This window comes from Somniosus microcephalus, chromosome 3, assembly GCF_052327205.1.
Source record: "Somniosus microcephalus isolate GS21.2 chromosome 3, FLI_Smic_1.0, whole genome shotgun sequence".
Taxonomy (NCBI): domain Eukaryota; kingdom Metazoa; phylum Chordata; class Chondrichthyes; order Squaliformes; family Somniosidae; genus Somniosus; species Somniosus microcephalus.
The window spans coordinates 259946051-259961979 of record NC_140989.1 but is presented as its reverse complement, the minus strand read 5'-3'; the positions used below and the strand labels follow the sequence as shown (position 1 = coordinate 259961979).

At 40.3% G+C, this 15929-nt stretch overlaps 1 protein-coding gene across 1 annotated transcript in view; it reads left to right on the top strand.

Annotated features, from left to right (window-relative positions):
• Window positions 1-15929, top strand: part of kcnt2a (potassium channel, subfamily T, member 2a) — a 163510-nt gene that overhangs the window by 54793 nt on the left and 92788 nt on the right. The window contains exon 2 of the mRNA XM_085982388.1: window positions 7504-7615. Coding sequence (XP_085838514.1) covers window positions 7504-7615 — 112 coding nt within the window. The remainder of the gene's footprint in view (window positions 1-7503; window positions 7616-15929) is intronic.

Sequence of the window (15929 nt, the reverse complement as noted above, 5' to 3'; positions counted from 1 at the left end):
GTGACCCTGCTGGCCATTACCATCTACTGCCACCTACTGGCGGCAACAAAACGTAACACCTGCAATTATAAGGCAGAACACATATCCTCATGTTTAATTCCCTCCATGGCCTCGCTCCTCTCTATCTCTGTAACCTCCACCAGCTCTATAACCCTCCGCAAATGCTGTGTTCCTCCAACTCTGGCCTCTTGTGCATCCCCCACTTTCTTTGCCCCACCATTGACAGCCCTATGCTCCAGAATTACCTCCCTAAACTTCTCTGCATCTTCACTTCTCACTCCTCCTTTAAGACGCTCCTTAAAACCTGCCCTTGTCCTTCTAGTTGGGTTTGGGAGGTGCTGCCGAAGAAGCCTTGGCAACTTGTTGCAGTACATCTTGTAGGTGGTACACACTGCAGCCATGGTACACTGGTGGTGGAGGGAGTGAATTTTTAAGGTGGTGCATGGGGTGCCAATCAAATGGGCTGCTTTGTCCTGGATGGTGTTGAGTTTCTTGAGTGCCAATGATGTACTTTGGAAGTGTAGTCACTGTTGTAATGTAGGAAATGTGGCAGCCAATTTGCGCACAGCAAGGTCCCACAAGCAGCAATATGATCATGAACAAATAATCTGTATTAGTGGTGTTGATTGAGGATATTGGCCACTGGAGAGAACTCCCCTTTTCTTCCAATAGTGACATGGGATCTTTTACGTCCACCTGAGAGGGTAGATGGGGCCTCGGTTTAATGTTTCATCCCAAAGATGGCACCTCTGACAGTGCAGCACTCCCTCGGTACTGGATTGATGTATCAGCCTGGATTATGTGTTTGAGTCTCTGGAGTGGAACTTGAACCCACAACCTTCTGACTCAGGCACGCGCGCTACCACTGAGCCACGGCTGACACCTAAAAGTCACGGAATAGATTGAGTGATGAGGGGAACGGGTGATACAACAAAAATACTTAATGATAAGAAGAGCGATTTTACTGAAATGTAAATTACAGTGCAGGAAATTATGAAAATGTTCTTATGGGGTTATATATTACACAGTAACATGAAATAATATAATCATCTCTGGCACCTGGGTTTGAATTTTGATGGACTGAAAGCCACTGTTCCTTGTTGGGTATAAAGGTCCTATGTGAATTGAGTTTGGGTCATCTCAACCTGGCGTCTAGGAGGTATGTGTTCACAGGACAATGCTATCCTTAATTTGATACAAATAAGTATGAAGTTGAAAATCTCACTCAAAGAGACCATTAAAATGCCGGGTGTGGTAAATGGAAAAATGCGCACTGGTGCGCTAGGTGTTCTGAGTTTAGGTTTAAGGCACATTATTGGGTTGGGGTAATAGAGGGAACTTTATTATGCATATAGCTCATGCTAAATCCGAGGTTGGAGTGATTGATATAGACATGTAATTGTCAAAATATTCCAAAGCACTGGCATTGTTATGCACACAGAAACTGATCAAAAGGAAAGTTATGTAAATCCCCATAATACTGAAAGTTGTTATATGCTCTCCACATGTACTACCTTGGGGGAAAAAATGAAGAGCTTTTCTCAAGAGCTATTGTTGATTTATTTTGAATCATTTCCCCTCCCATGGAGACCTGCCAATTTTGGCTTTCTGTCCAGACCAGGAAAAATCAATTCTACCCCCGTAGTATAATAGAGAGCAATTCCAAGTGTAAGTGGAGATCTAAAATGGCAGGTCTCCATGGGAGAAGAATGATTCACTAAATAGAAAATCCTTTCTACATCTACTTCAATTTTGTTAGTTTTTTTTGTAAAAAGCAAAACAAGTGGAGAGTACTTCACACTGAAGCATTCCCCGAGCCTTTCATTCCCCTTTAAAAAAAAAATGTTATCACAAACCATTACAATAGAAAAATGATAGGCACTACACTATTTTGGGCTAGTGGACAGACTGCAGTCTCTTTGAATGCATCACATTAAGTGCATCACATACAACTACAAATACAAAGAGATTTCAGACTTTTATGGGAAATGAGTTAGAAATTGGCCAAATGCATGAGGAATTTTATTGAACCTGAAACTGTTATATCCTTTAAAAACTGTTCAGTTCAAGCTACCATGATAAATGTATTTGCTGAATTAATTAGAGAAGATTGGTAGCAACCCTATTCAATATGCAATAAGGGATAATATAATCAAATTGTACAATAAGCATAAAGAGGGTCACTCATAAAATGAGACTTAATAATGTGTGAAATAATTGGCCTAAGGTTCACTGCTTATCAAAAATGGGAAGGTGAATTTACAACATCCTTGTTCCAACTGCTGCAAAGTTACTTAGCTAAGTTAGGACAGAGTAAAGAGGAAATGAAATCCTTAAAGTGCTTAATTTAGAACACAATGCAATTTATATTCTTAGTTTCACTTCTCTTAATCCAGTAACTATTATTGGTGTATTTGTAAATGAATCTTTTTGAAGATTTAGGTTAGAATAACCTGTCATATTTATGCTAAAGTTATCAAGGCAAATACACTTTTACATGCAAAACCTTTTGTCTTAAAATTGCAGAAATTAACAACAGACCAAGGAAGTACTGTTGATACAGTCTCTGTTAGACCAATATGAGGCAAATTAAATGAGCTGTATTAACCAAGACTGCCCAGCATAAGTCTGCAATGTTCTTACATGCTGTGATTACATCGTAACCACTCAAACCATATGTACTTTGCCTGCATTGCACACAGAGTTTGCATGCCTAATGTACACATGCACTGTGAAGTTTACATATTTCAATGATACAGTTCTTAATTAAATAAAGTAGCTATGGCAACTCAATCTACAGTCTGTAATATAGTACTGCTCTGGGATTGCATTGTTACTATAGAAATTGCATTTGCTGTAACTGTTCTAATTGACAGGGCCTCATGCAAGTAGCATATTTATGTAATGTACTTATATAGATGAATTTTGCAGAATTTATCATTCAGAAAGCACAATATCAAGTGAGGGCCTACATCACAAGCTTAATGTCCTATGATGTGTTTTATTGCACAGTCGTCTAAAACTACTCCCACTGAAAATATAATGGGCCATAATTTGCTGTCAAAGTAACGGTGAGGCTAATGGTGCTCGCTGTTATTAATGCTCACCAATCCCGTTCGCCCATCACCCCTGTTGACCTACATTGGCTCCCAGTTAAGCAGAGCCTCGATTTCAAAATTCTCATCCTTGTTTTCAAATCCTTCCATGGCCTCACCCCTCCCTATCTCTGTAATCTCCTTCAGCCCCACAACCTCCCCCACCCCACCCCCCGAGATATCTGCTCTCCTCTAATTCTGCCCTCTTGAGCATCCCTGATTATAATCGCTCAACCATTGGTGGCCGTGCCTTCTGTTGCCTAGGCCCTAAGCTCTGGAATTCCCTGCCTAAACCTCTCCGCCTTGCCACCTCTCTTTCCTCCTTTAAGACACTCCTTAAAACCTACCTCTTTGACCAAGCTTTTGGTCACCTGCCCTAATTTCTCCTTATGTGGATCGGTGTCAAAATTTTTGTCTCATAATACTCATGTGCAGCGCCTTGGGACGTTTTACTACGTTAAAGGCGCTATATAAATACAAGTTGTTGTTGTTGTTGCTGCAAATGCTGCAGCAACTTCAGGCAAGAGCAGATGCAGAAATCCAAAAGTAGCTGTCCAAGATGCGCCACTCCACCGTTAGCTTCGCGAAAACAGTATCTCGCTGTCTGCCTCACTATTGAAATGCATTGAACGCCGTGAAGTTTCTGTATTTGCGTGGTAGATACGAACTAAACTCACCACAGAAAGTTAAGTCTCGTCCATTTCAGTCTAGGTACCCAATTAACAACGTGATAAGTGTTAATTACTGTGAGTCAACCTCAATCCCACTGAAAATTAACTATTACAAGTGTGGATTCTCATTCCTTCAGGTTTTAATTGCTGTTGGAGTTTTAAAAAATGTAAAATTAAAAAAAAAAAATTACTTTTCCTTGCTGTCTCTTTTTTCTCTCTCTTAATCCAATCTTTCTTTCCCTCCTTTATTTCTCTTTCAGTAACTGATTTGACATTGAATTCGCCCACTCTAATTTTCACTTCCTTCTCAGTCCTTGCACTGTTAACTTAACAATCCTTCAGTTTGATTGGTTAAGGAGATACGCAGTTGCTTACCCTGTTCACTCAGGTCCCAGATGCCCGGTTTCCCTCGCTGCGATGCTATCAGCTCGCACTTTCAGCAACTTACGGTGCAAAATATCGTCACCATTAAATGGGCAAGAGCAAGTCTAACTAACGTTGGATGCCGTTTGTTGTCCTGCTACAACAAATTATGGCTCAACATGATTTTTAATATCTGAAAATTAACAAAAAATTCACCTAACTTCAGTAACACTCTACTAGAAATCAGAAAAACCTTGAGAATGAAGATCTTTGGCCATGTGTTTTATGGTATTATCTGAATCCCTAAGTGGATTATTGCCTCAGCAGCTGCCCACTGTCCTCTAAGTATTTGGAAGCCATAGTGCTCCTTCATAGTGCTTTACATGATTTGAAAGAGGTGTCATTCTTAATCTTTCTGTTTCTGAAAGGGAAGCATTAAGAAAAAAAGAAGGAATGTATTTTGAATGGCATTTTATTTTATTTCACAGCAGGTTGATGAATCTTAAGATATTTTATTTTAACATTGAATAGCAGGCTGAATTTTCTTTTGTCTTTATAACAAGTTAATCACTGTAGCACAATACTTAATTAAGTTGTTTTACAATTCTGTCTGTCTTGTACAAATTGTTATTGCATTTTAACAGTGTATCAAAAAAAAGACATTACTGCAAAGATTTCAACCCACCTGCCCTTAAAATTCATTTCATGTAAAATCTGTGAAAAATAAACCAAATTGATTACGTAAGGTACAAAACTACTGTGGTTTTGATGGTAATAGATGGTTTTAACCACTTATAATAACTATCTAAACACAGCAACAGCTTTAACTATGCATAACATTTTTCATAGTATGCACTATAGAACCATCAGACTCTGTTGGGGGGAAGGAGTTATGACTCCAGTTTAACAAAAATTCATATTTTGAGATAAAGGGTTTTAACGTTTGGTGAGTTAGCTCCTCAGAGAGTCAGCAGAGCACCATAATTCCTGATCCAGGTATTATTAAACGGTGGGAACTTTCCCTGGGCAACTGCATCTATTCTATCAAACATAATGTTATTGAGTATTGGATTTAAAAAAGACATTACAAGCCTCAAGTAAAAAATACAAGAGACTTATTTATAGGTTGATCTGCCATTTCATAGACTGAAGGCTGTTATCAAGCCATAAACATCAAAAACGCAAATTTCTAAATTTTCTTAATCATTATACTCGTGAAGAAGAAAACCACTATGTAAGTATAAATCTTTTAAAGATAGATTTTGTTGCAGCCAGGATTCTGTAAAATTTCTTCTCATTCTCCTTGACCTTTATGCTGCCTTCAATTTCATCCTCCTCCTCTGATATCTCTCCTCTGTAGCCCACCTTTGTGATACTGCCCTGACCTAATTCCCCTCAAACTTGTCACAATGTAGACATTACAGCGATCACTCCACAACCCCTTGCTTTCAACAAGGAGCCACATTTACAGAAATTGTGGGTTGGAGAATCAGGGTTACAATGTTGTAGCCTATCATGACCCAAGCTCCCTGCCAGCATGGCTTCCCCCTCCCATCTTGACTATATTAAGCTTTTGACTGTCACCTCAAGTTAACTAGCATACTGCTGAACCTCAAGCTCGGCTTTCTTTCTCACATTGAATTCATTACCAAGATTGTTTTCTTTCCTGTCTGAAACATTGCCCACATCTGTTTCTATGGGGGCGATTTTGCCAATGGGGAGCTTTTGGAAGCGGGACTCCCACTTGTCGGGTTTCAGTCCCGCCTCCATCAACTTCTGGCCAACCCACGCTATTTTCCCTTGATTGACCTTGTTAAGCCCGCCCAGTGGATTTAGCAGGCCAATTAAGGGAAAGCCAGTTACAGAGAACATCAGCGTATGACGTTTCATCTGTCAAACATTTTTGACAGATGAATTGTCATCGTTTGACAGCTGTGTGAAGCTGTCAAACACTGACATTCTCTGTAGTTTGATGAGTCCTTGTATTCAAGACTCATCAAACCTCTTTCTTTAGCAGAAATTAGATGGTTGTTGCATTGGAGAATGCAGCAACCATCTGTCATCTCTGCCGGTCAGATGCGAGACTCTCCGCATCCCCAACTGTTGAAGCCTGCAGGAAGAAACAAAGGTAAGTAAACATTTTCTATCACTTTCCACTCACCTCACATACTTACCACTCCACACTTGCACCCATCATTTACCTTCACAGCGCACTTTTGCACCCTTCTGACCCCCGCAGACCCACTGCTCCCCTCAGTGACCCTGGTAGGGTTCGGAACCATCAGGAAGCCCACACTTCAGGGCTCAAAATGGGGATAATTCTCTTATCTGTCTGTTAACTACCTGTTAATAGGCAGTTAAGTGGCTGTTACCACTTCCTGCCTCAGGATGGCTACCCACCTCCTGGGAAGATGGCACGGAGGCGGGATGGGTACCCGTCCCCAGATTCTACCATTTTCCTGCAGTCCTGCCTCCAAACTCGCCTCCCCAGGGCTGGCAAGATCACACCCATGATCTCTCCCTCATTGCTCGCAAAACCCTAATCCATAACTTTAAACCTCAATATTGTCCTTCTCCAAAATCTCAATGACAGCCTCCACCCTCCATAAATGACTACTCATTCACAAAGCTATGTCCTCACTTGCACCGGCACTATTATCATCCCCAACCCACTCCACCCCTATGTCCACCCTCCCATCCCGTATTCCACTGGCTCCCCACGCCCCAACTAATTGATTTCAAGTTTCTCATATACAGCTCCAATTCCATTTATAGCTTCACCCTATTCTACTTCATTGATGACCTCCAGCCATACACCCCCAACACATGCTTCAGACTTAAGACACCAGTTTACTCTTTTCTTTCTATCTCTTCTGTTCCACTATCAGTAGCTGCTCCTTCAGTCACTGTGCTCCTGCTCTCTGGAACACCATCCCTAAAAAACCTATCTTCCTGCTTTCAAAAACTTGCAAACAGCCATTCTCTCCAATTGTGGTTTTGCCTCAATGTTTCTGTTACTTCCTCCTTCCTTTTTTTTCTATTTATTCTTGTAAAGTGCTCTGAGACATCGTTCAGTACATAAAAGTGCCAAGGATAGTCAAGTTGTTGTTGAAGTTGACTTTTTGCCAATCAACTTAAGTAAATGTTATTTATATAAAGGACATATTATGGCTATTTTCAATTTCAATTATTAAATCAAATCTAGATAAATAGTTGAGGTACTGTAGTATTTTGTTCAGGTATCACCAGAATCAAGGTTTGGATCACTCTAAGAGAAGAGATACCTGCATTTGAATTTTGGTAATGCTAGGTGACCTGATGTGAGTGAAACCCAACAATTGCTAATTATGCTATCTTTTTTCTTTTACATGTAGGTTATTCTCCAGTCTCAGTATTATCACGGAACTGACTCATCCAGCCAATATGAGATTCATGCAGTTCAGGGCTAAAGACTGCTATTCGCTGGCTTTGTCTAAACTTGAGAAGGTGAGAAATATTTTTTCTAAATTGTTACATGTTTTGTGAAATCTGCATTTTATTGTTTTACATAATTAAATGTGTTTTAAAAATGCAGATTGATCACTAAATAATAGCATTTCTTGATACTTCTATTTTTATTTTATATTAAGTCACCCTCATGGGTGCCTGTTTGCAAACAGCTATAACAATTCACAAACTTACCTCCACACTCACTTATGACCATACAAGAGGAATGAAACATTTCAGTGAATGCTTTCTGTGGCTCCTAGAAATGATTGTGCCTGCCATCTTTGTGATTCAGGTACCAGGCCCTTTATCCGTTGAGCATCCTTGAACATAAGGAAAGAAAGAAAAAAAGAACTTGCATTTATATAGTGCCTTTCATGACCTCAGGACATCCCAATGCGCTTCACAGCCAATGAAGTACTTTTGAAGTAAAAACAGAAAATGTTGGAAATACTCAGCTGGTCAGGCAGCATCTGTGGAGTGAGAAACAGAGTTAACGTTTCAGGTCGACAACTTTTCATTAGAGTTCTGACAAAAAGGTCCGTAGGGACCGCGCAAGTGCCGGTTTCAGGCATACGAAGCGCATTCACTGAAACCTGGCACTTGCGATCTGTCAAGAATTCATCCGCATGCCCAAGAAAAGTGCCTCTGCGGGTGGAGAGCTTTTTGCACAACTTCCGCCCGCTGAATGCCTGTCAAAATTCTTATGCCTGGTAAAAGGTGTAAGGCCTACTTTTACCAGCTTAAGAGTTTAAAAAAATAGAAAAATGAAATTTGATAAACCACTTATAAATTAAAAATACTCTTCAAAAAGGTAAGTTTATTTTTAGCCCCGTAAAAACATTTAATTTTTTTTTCAAAAAGTTACATTTTTGTTTAAAATATTTAATTAAATGGCATTTTAATTAATTTTAAGTGTATATGCTGTTTCAAAAAAAATGTATTTAATGTGTTGGTGTATTATTTAGGTGATCCCCATTCATAATTTTGATAGTTCAGTACATACAGAACTGTCAAAAGTATGAATGAGGATTCCCTTCTTCCATCGGTTGGGTTAGCCCACGTGATCCCAGGAGTGCCAACGAACCGCTTGCACCCCTGGGATACGTGGGGCTCTGCCCGCACAGACCCGGAGAGGCCCAGGAGTGCAAGCCGCCATTCCTCCCGGGCCACCAGGTACTTGCGTAGACATTTTTCAGGTCGGAGGCATCAGGCCCGTGGGAAGCCTCCCATCACAAATGTTGCCCAGTGATTAGATTGTAGTTCTAAGAGGATATGTGTAGTTGTGGAAAGAAGTTGCTATTTATGGCTCCACCAATGACTAATGGCAGCTGCCTCCCTGGTGTGCATCTCAGAACCAAACTAGAACAAGGCCCATGGACTTTGATTCAAAATGTCCCATAAACACATTGGAACTGTAAATTAAAAAGTAAATTCACCATTCGAAAGAAGCGCAGTTCAGTGAATCAGTGCTGTAGCCCTATCTCCAGCTCTTACTTCCTTGGAAACGTGGCTGTCTGCTGGGAGCACAGATTGTTGAATTTACGTTTATATGACTAGCATTCCATTTGTTTCAGAGTAGATTCCACACCCTGTTTGACTGTGGATGGGCAACAGCCTTGAGGTGAGCTTATAACCACTTCCACCTTAATGGACATCTCCCACCATCATTACCGATTCCATTGTGACTGCCACTAGAGATTGTTTTGTTCGTCTAATTTAACCTGTTTCATACTTGTCAGCCAAAGATTTTTGCAAAATGATTGCAAACATTGTGTTTGAGAATTTTTCAGTTATTACAGTGAATCTTATGTTGTGGATTGATTGCAGAACACCTTTCCATTTTCAGTGGCTACACCTATTGCCACCAATGCCTCATTCCTAATCACAACTTTGCTGAGTATAAGATAATTCCAGGTTTCAAAGACTAAAAAAAAGCACTTCAATCACTATGAGATTACATAAACATAAACATAGCTAAGGTGAAGTCATTAATAGATTCAGACCTAATCGTGAAAACCAGAGCATAGCCTTTTTCTTCATTTCAAATCACCTTTGAGAATTACAGAAAATCTCAGGTAAAGAAGGTAGTTAAAGTACATGAAGCATTTGTTACTCTCTCCAGCAAATGATGTCAGTGTTCAATGCAAAACTAGACACAGTCTAGACACAGTCCCAAACAAGGCAGTCTGGCTTTTGGAAACAGGATGCGGCACAGGCGGTCAGACAGCTAAAAGCTGCAAAGCCAGGAGATTAGGTCCTGCTCTGGGTTATAAGACAAAATGTAGAGGAATTGGAATTAGTCTGTTTAAGTCAAGCAAGGTGACTCACTGAAGTGGGATAGCATAGCATATGTTGTATTGGTTGAACCAAGTGAATCCAATCATTACTACTCTGTGCATTCACCTTGCATTCAGCTTAGCAATTCAAACACGCCTCACCTCATCTAGCATTAATTAGGTCCATCTGCAGAGAGATTGAAGGAATACACATACAGAAGACAGGAATATCCAGTTCAGGTCACAAGTGAGCTTTATTATTACAGCCCTGGGTCCCACTATCGTGCAAGTAGATATAGAGCAGTATGTGTCAATTCACATAAAAGTAAGATGTTCAGACCACTTACAGGAGAGACTGACATCACTGAACCGAGAAGGTGTCTACAGCAGACTGGAATTCATAACAGTTTGGCTCACCTGGATCATAGTAAAGTGTCCTCTGTTGCATGCACATTAATATTAACCGTGTTCTAAGTCTGAAAAATGCCCCTTTGTGAGCAAAGCTCAAAAGGGGAAAGAAAGTAAGTTTGTGCCTATCACATCCTAAAAACATCCTAAAACGTTTCACAGCTAATAAGGTACTTTTTGAAGATGAGTCACTGTTGTAATATTGGGAAACAATGTCAAGGATTCAAAGTAAATGCACAATTTGAATCCTCACAACATTTTCCTCTTCAGTGCCCAAGTATAAGAGCTTGACAGGGCAGAAGCACTTAGCAGAAGCTGCTCACAATTTTCCATCCAAGCTCCTACACCAGCACTGAAGTGGAAAATCTGCTCCCTTGTGACCTAACTGATGAAAGTATTCAAACTCTTACTATAAACCAAAGTTTTTCAAGTAAAAAACAAAAAACGCTATAAAGCCAATGTTACCTCAGGAGATGTCCAGCATTGAAACTGTCTTGATTACATTGCTCCTCAGGAATGAGAATCCTCTTGCCAGCATTTCTGAGATATATTCAGAATATAAGTGTTGTTGATTAAGGACTTGACAACTGATGATCTGAACTCTTTCCCAGGTTAGCCTCCAAAAATGCAAGGGTGCTCAAACTGCACCGTGCTCTGAAGAATCATTCCAGTTTGATGAATAAATACTCCTGTACAGGAAGCGACTCCTTAGTAGATACAATTCCTGCTTGGGAAAGCATAAAGCCATCACAGAAAAATCTAGAACTCCCGACTTAGTCTGGCACAAAATTTACCACAACACTGCAGAATTACATCATCAACTGCATTAGGCATGTTAGCTGAACTATATCAGCAAATGCATCCGTTGTAAAGACTTTGCAAATATCACTGCCCTTACACACAGCACAGTCACACCTCACATGAAATAAACAGGGAATTAATGTTCATCTGCTAAAAACACTGACCTCCAGTCCATTATAAAAGATGTAATAGCAGAGCACCTGGACAACAGTGACAGGATCGGACAAAGTCAACATGGATTTACAAAAGGTAAATCATGCTTGGCTAATCTACTGGAATTTTTTGAGGATGTAACTGGTAGAATAGATAAGGGAGAACCAGTGGATGTGGTGTATTTGGACTTTCAGAAGGCTTTCAATAAGGTTCCGCATAAGAGATTGGCGTGCAAAGTTAAAGCACATGGGATTGGGGGTAAGGTACTGACTTGGATAGAGAACTGGTTGGCATAGAGGAAGCAAAGAGTTGGAATAAACGGGTCTTTTTCCAAGTGGCAGGCAGTGACTAGTGGGGTACCGCAGGGATCGGTGCTATGACCCCAGCTATTCACGATATATATTAATGATATAGACGAGGGAACTAGATGTAATACCTTCAAGTTTGCAGATGACACAAAGCTGGGTGGGCATGTGTGCTGTGAGGAGGATGCAGAGAAACTCCAGTATGATTTGGACAGGTTGGGTGATTGGGCAGATGCATGGCAGATGCAGTATAATCTGGATAAATGCGAGGTTATCCACTTTGGTGGCAAAAACAGGAAGACAGATTATTATCTGAACGGCAATTGATTGGGAAAAGGGGACGTGCAACGAGACCTGGGTGTCCTTGTGCACTAGTCGCTGAAGGTAAGCATGCAGGTGCAGCAGGCGGTTAAGAAGGCAAATGGTATGTTGGCCTTCATAGCGAGAGGATTCGAGTACAGGAGCAAGGATGTCTTGCTGCAGTTGTACAGGGCCTTGGTGAGACTACACCTTGAGTATTGTGTGCAGTTTTGGTCGCCTTATCTGCGGAAGGATGTTCTTGCCATGGAGGGAGTGCAGCGAAGATTCACCAGACTGATACCTGGGATGGCAGGAATGACGTATGAAGAGAGATTGGGTCGATTAGGCTTATACTCGCTGGAGTTTAGAAGAATGAGAGGGGATCTCATTGAAACTTATAAAATTCTAACAGGACTAGACAGACTAGATGCAGGAAGGATGTTCCCGATGGCGGGGGAGTCCAGAACCAGGGGTCACAGTCTAAGGATAAGGGGTAAGCCATTTAGGACAGAGATGAGGAGGAATTTCTTCACCCAAAGAGTGGTGAACCTGTGGAATTCTCTACCACAGAAGGCAGTTGAGGCTAACTTATTAAATATATTCAGAAGGAGTTAGATATATTTCTTAAGGCTAAAGGGATCAAGGGATATGGGGAGAAAGCAGGGACAGGGTACTGAATTTGGATGATCAGCCATGATCTCATTAAATGGCAGAACAGGCTCGAGGGGCCGAATGGCCTACTCCTGCTCCTATCTTCTATGTTAAATGAGCAATTTTATTCTCACACAATTGAACCTTTTTTTTAAGGTTTTAGACCTTTTAATTTTCACTTACTTCACTCAGCCTACATACAGTTAGTGACACAATGATGTTTCTGCCATACTGGAAATCTCTTATACTTTTCATTGTTGTGGCAGTGTGGCATAGTTGTCAGAGTAAGGTTCCTCTCCCCATTTTACAGATTGTCAGGTTAGTTTACTCATGAATTCTGGTTTGTCTGACAATATCCAGATTTAATGGTAGAACTACAATTCTACACTAAGCAGCTGTGTGGAAAGCAGATAAGGAAATGTTGGCTTCTTTCTAAAATGATCAGCAAACAATGAGGGCTGCACTGGCCTGCAGAGTTGGCAATAAGAAAAAGAATGGGGCCTATTCTGCTTTATTTTATCATCTTCGTCAGGCTTTATGTTATAAATATCTTTTGTATTGTGTTCTTCTTGCACCAGTTTTATATATAACAAGCCACTTCCCAAAGGCATTCTTATTCCCAATAGCTGATTGAATCAAACTATTCCATGTAGCTTTGAAAAACCCTTAGTTCTGACACCTGCATTTAATCAAAATTTAGGCAGAAAATATACCTTTAAGAGGCTTTATTTTATGCTTGCTTTTGTTTGTTTAAATAGCATTGATAACATGTATTGTATGAAGTACATAGGTTTTCTGAGTGAAGTGAGACAATGTTGTCATGGAAACTGCCTGTTTTTGTACATTCACAGTGCTTAACTATTATACATTGAACTGAGAGACTGCTGCATTTAATTTTATCTAGTCTGAAAGTACGGGGGGTTTCTATTTTTTTTACGTTTATGTCCTTTTATGTAGGTATATAATGCTCCATGTGCTTTGGAACATTGTTATTGATTATATTCTTTAAGCATAATCAGGAATATTATTTTATTATTAGCCTTTTGAAAGCCTGTTATGCTTGTTTGAATGTTATTTCATATAAATTAGTTTAACTGCTCATGTAGATAAAAATACAACAAAAACAACAATTTGCATTTATATTATGCCTTTAATGTAGAAAAATATGCCAAGGCTCTTCTCAGACGCATAATCAGACAAAAATGGACATCGAGCCAAAACGGGAGATATTAGGAGAGGTAACCAAAAACATGATCAAAGAAGTGGGTTTTAAGGAGAGTGTTAAAGAAGATGGAGGAAGGTGGAGAGGTTTAGGGAGGGAATTCAATTACGTAGGGCTTTGACAGCTGTAGGCACGGCTGCCAATGCTGAGGCCGATGGAGGGCGACGCATAAGAGGCCAGAATTGGAGGATCAAAGAGTTCTGGGTCGGGGGAGCGATTGTAGGGCTGGAGAAGCTTAGAGATAGGGAGGGGAAAGCCATGAATAGAATGGTTTTACAGTATTACTTAACTAAAGTGAGTGAGCCACTACAATAGTGGAGAAGAAGATGGCCCAAGGAAATTCCCGGTGTTTGTCAACAAATTATGAAGCAAACCTTACCTTATAGCTGTATTAAATATATTATGTTTTCTTTTCAATTGTATAAACATCATGGTCAACAAGAAAAGCACAAATGACTCCTGTCATCTCCAACCATCAGTGGCTTAACCCAATTCTCTCACCACTCACGCCGTGTCTCCAATCCCTGCCCTAAGGCTCCAAGCCCTTCTGTCCTCTCTCTGTTTTCAATTTCCTCAATATTGATGTGAAGTTAAAAACTAAACAAACACAACAATCTCAGTATATAACAATCTGCATTAAGCTCTTCACCGTTAGATCCTGAGATGAGATTAGAACTCCAGAAATACAACAATCTCTCAGTCTGTAACAGTGATCTCGATATTTATGGAGAGCAGGGATGACTTTTAGCGGCCAGGAAACCTGGAAATAAGGGGAACATAGAGGTCATAAGAACATAAGAAATAGAAGTAGGAGTAGGCCATTCAGCCCTTCGAGCCTGCTCCACCATTCAATAAGATCATGGCTGATCTGCTACCTCATCTCCACTTTCCTGAACTATCCCCATATCCCTTGATTCCCTTAATATTCAAAAATCTATCGATCTGTCTTGAATATACTCAATGACTGATCCTCCATGGCCTCTGGGCTAGAGAATTCCAAAGATTCGCCACCCTCTGGTGAAGAAATTTCTCCTCATCTCAGTCCTAAATGGCCAACCCCTTATTCTGAGACTATGACCCCAGTTCTAGACTCCCCAGCCAGGGGAAACATCCTCCCTGTAGCTACCCTGTCAAGCCCTGTAAGAATTTTGTATGTTTCAATGAGATCACTTCTCATTCTTCTAAACTCTCTTCTAAACTCTAGAGAATATAGGCCAAGTCTACTCAATCTGTCCTCAAAGGACAATCCCCCAATCCCAGGAACCAGTCTGGTGAACCTTTGTTGCACTCCCTCTATGGCAAGTATATCCTTCCTTAGATAAGGAGACCAAAACTTTACACAATACTCCAGGTGTGGTCTCACCAGGGCCCTATATAATTGCAGTAAGACGTCTTTACTCTTATACTCAAATCCTCTTGTAATAAAGGCCAACATACCATACTTTCAGTGATTTGTAGAAGGACAGCCAGGCCCCTCTGGACACCAACATATCCCAATCTCTCACCATTTAAAAAATACTCTGATTTTCTATTTTTCCTACCAAAGTGGATAACTTCACATTTCTCCACATTATATTCCATTTGCCATGTTCTTGCCCACTCACTTAGCCTGTCTATATCCCCTTGAAGCCTCTTTGCATCCTCCTCACAACTTACATTCCCACCTAGCTTTGTATCATCAACAAACTTGGATATATTGACCCAGAAATTCGGTTCTCCACGGGTAAGTACGCACGGGGTACTCACCCATGGGCCCGATGGAAGTGCCGGTTTCCTGCATGCACTGCGCATGCGCGGGAAACCGGCACTTCCGTTCCTCTGAAAGCAGGGGTTCAGAGGTCGAACGCGTGCGCAGGGGAGTCTGCGCGTGCGCTTTGAACTTACGTTTTTTTTACAGGTTTTTCCGTGAGGGTAAGCCTTTAGAATTTAGAAATTTAAAAAGCAGGCGTAAGGCCTGCTTTTTACAAGGTAAGTGGTCAATTAATTAAAATTAAAACATTTTTTCCACGGGTTTATTATTTTTAAATACTTTAAAGCAAGGTAAATTTATTTTTAGCCCTGTTAGAATATAAAATTATTTTTTTCAAAAATTTAAATTATTGTTTAAAATTGTTATTTAATGTTATTTATAGTTTATTTTAAAAATGTGATGTTTTTTTAAAATGTATTTGAAGGTTTACTGCTATTTTGGGGCC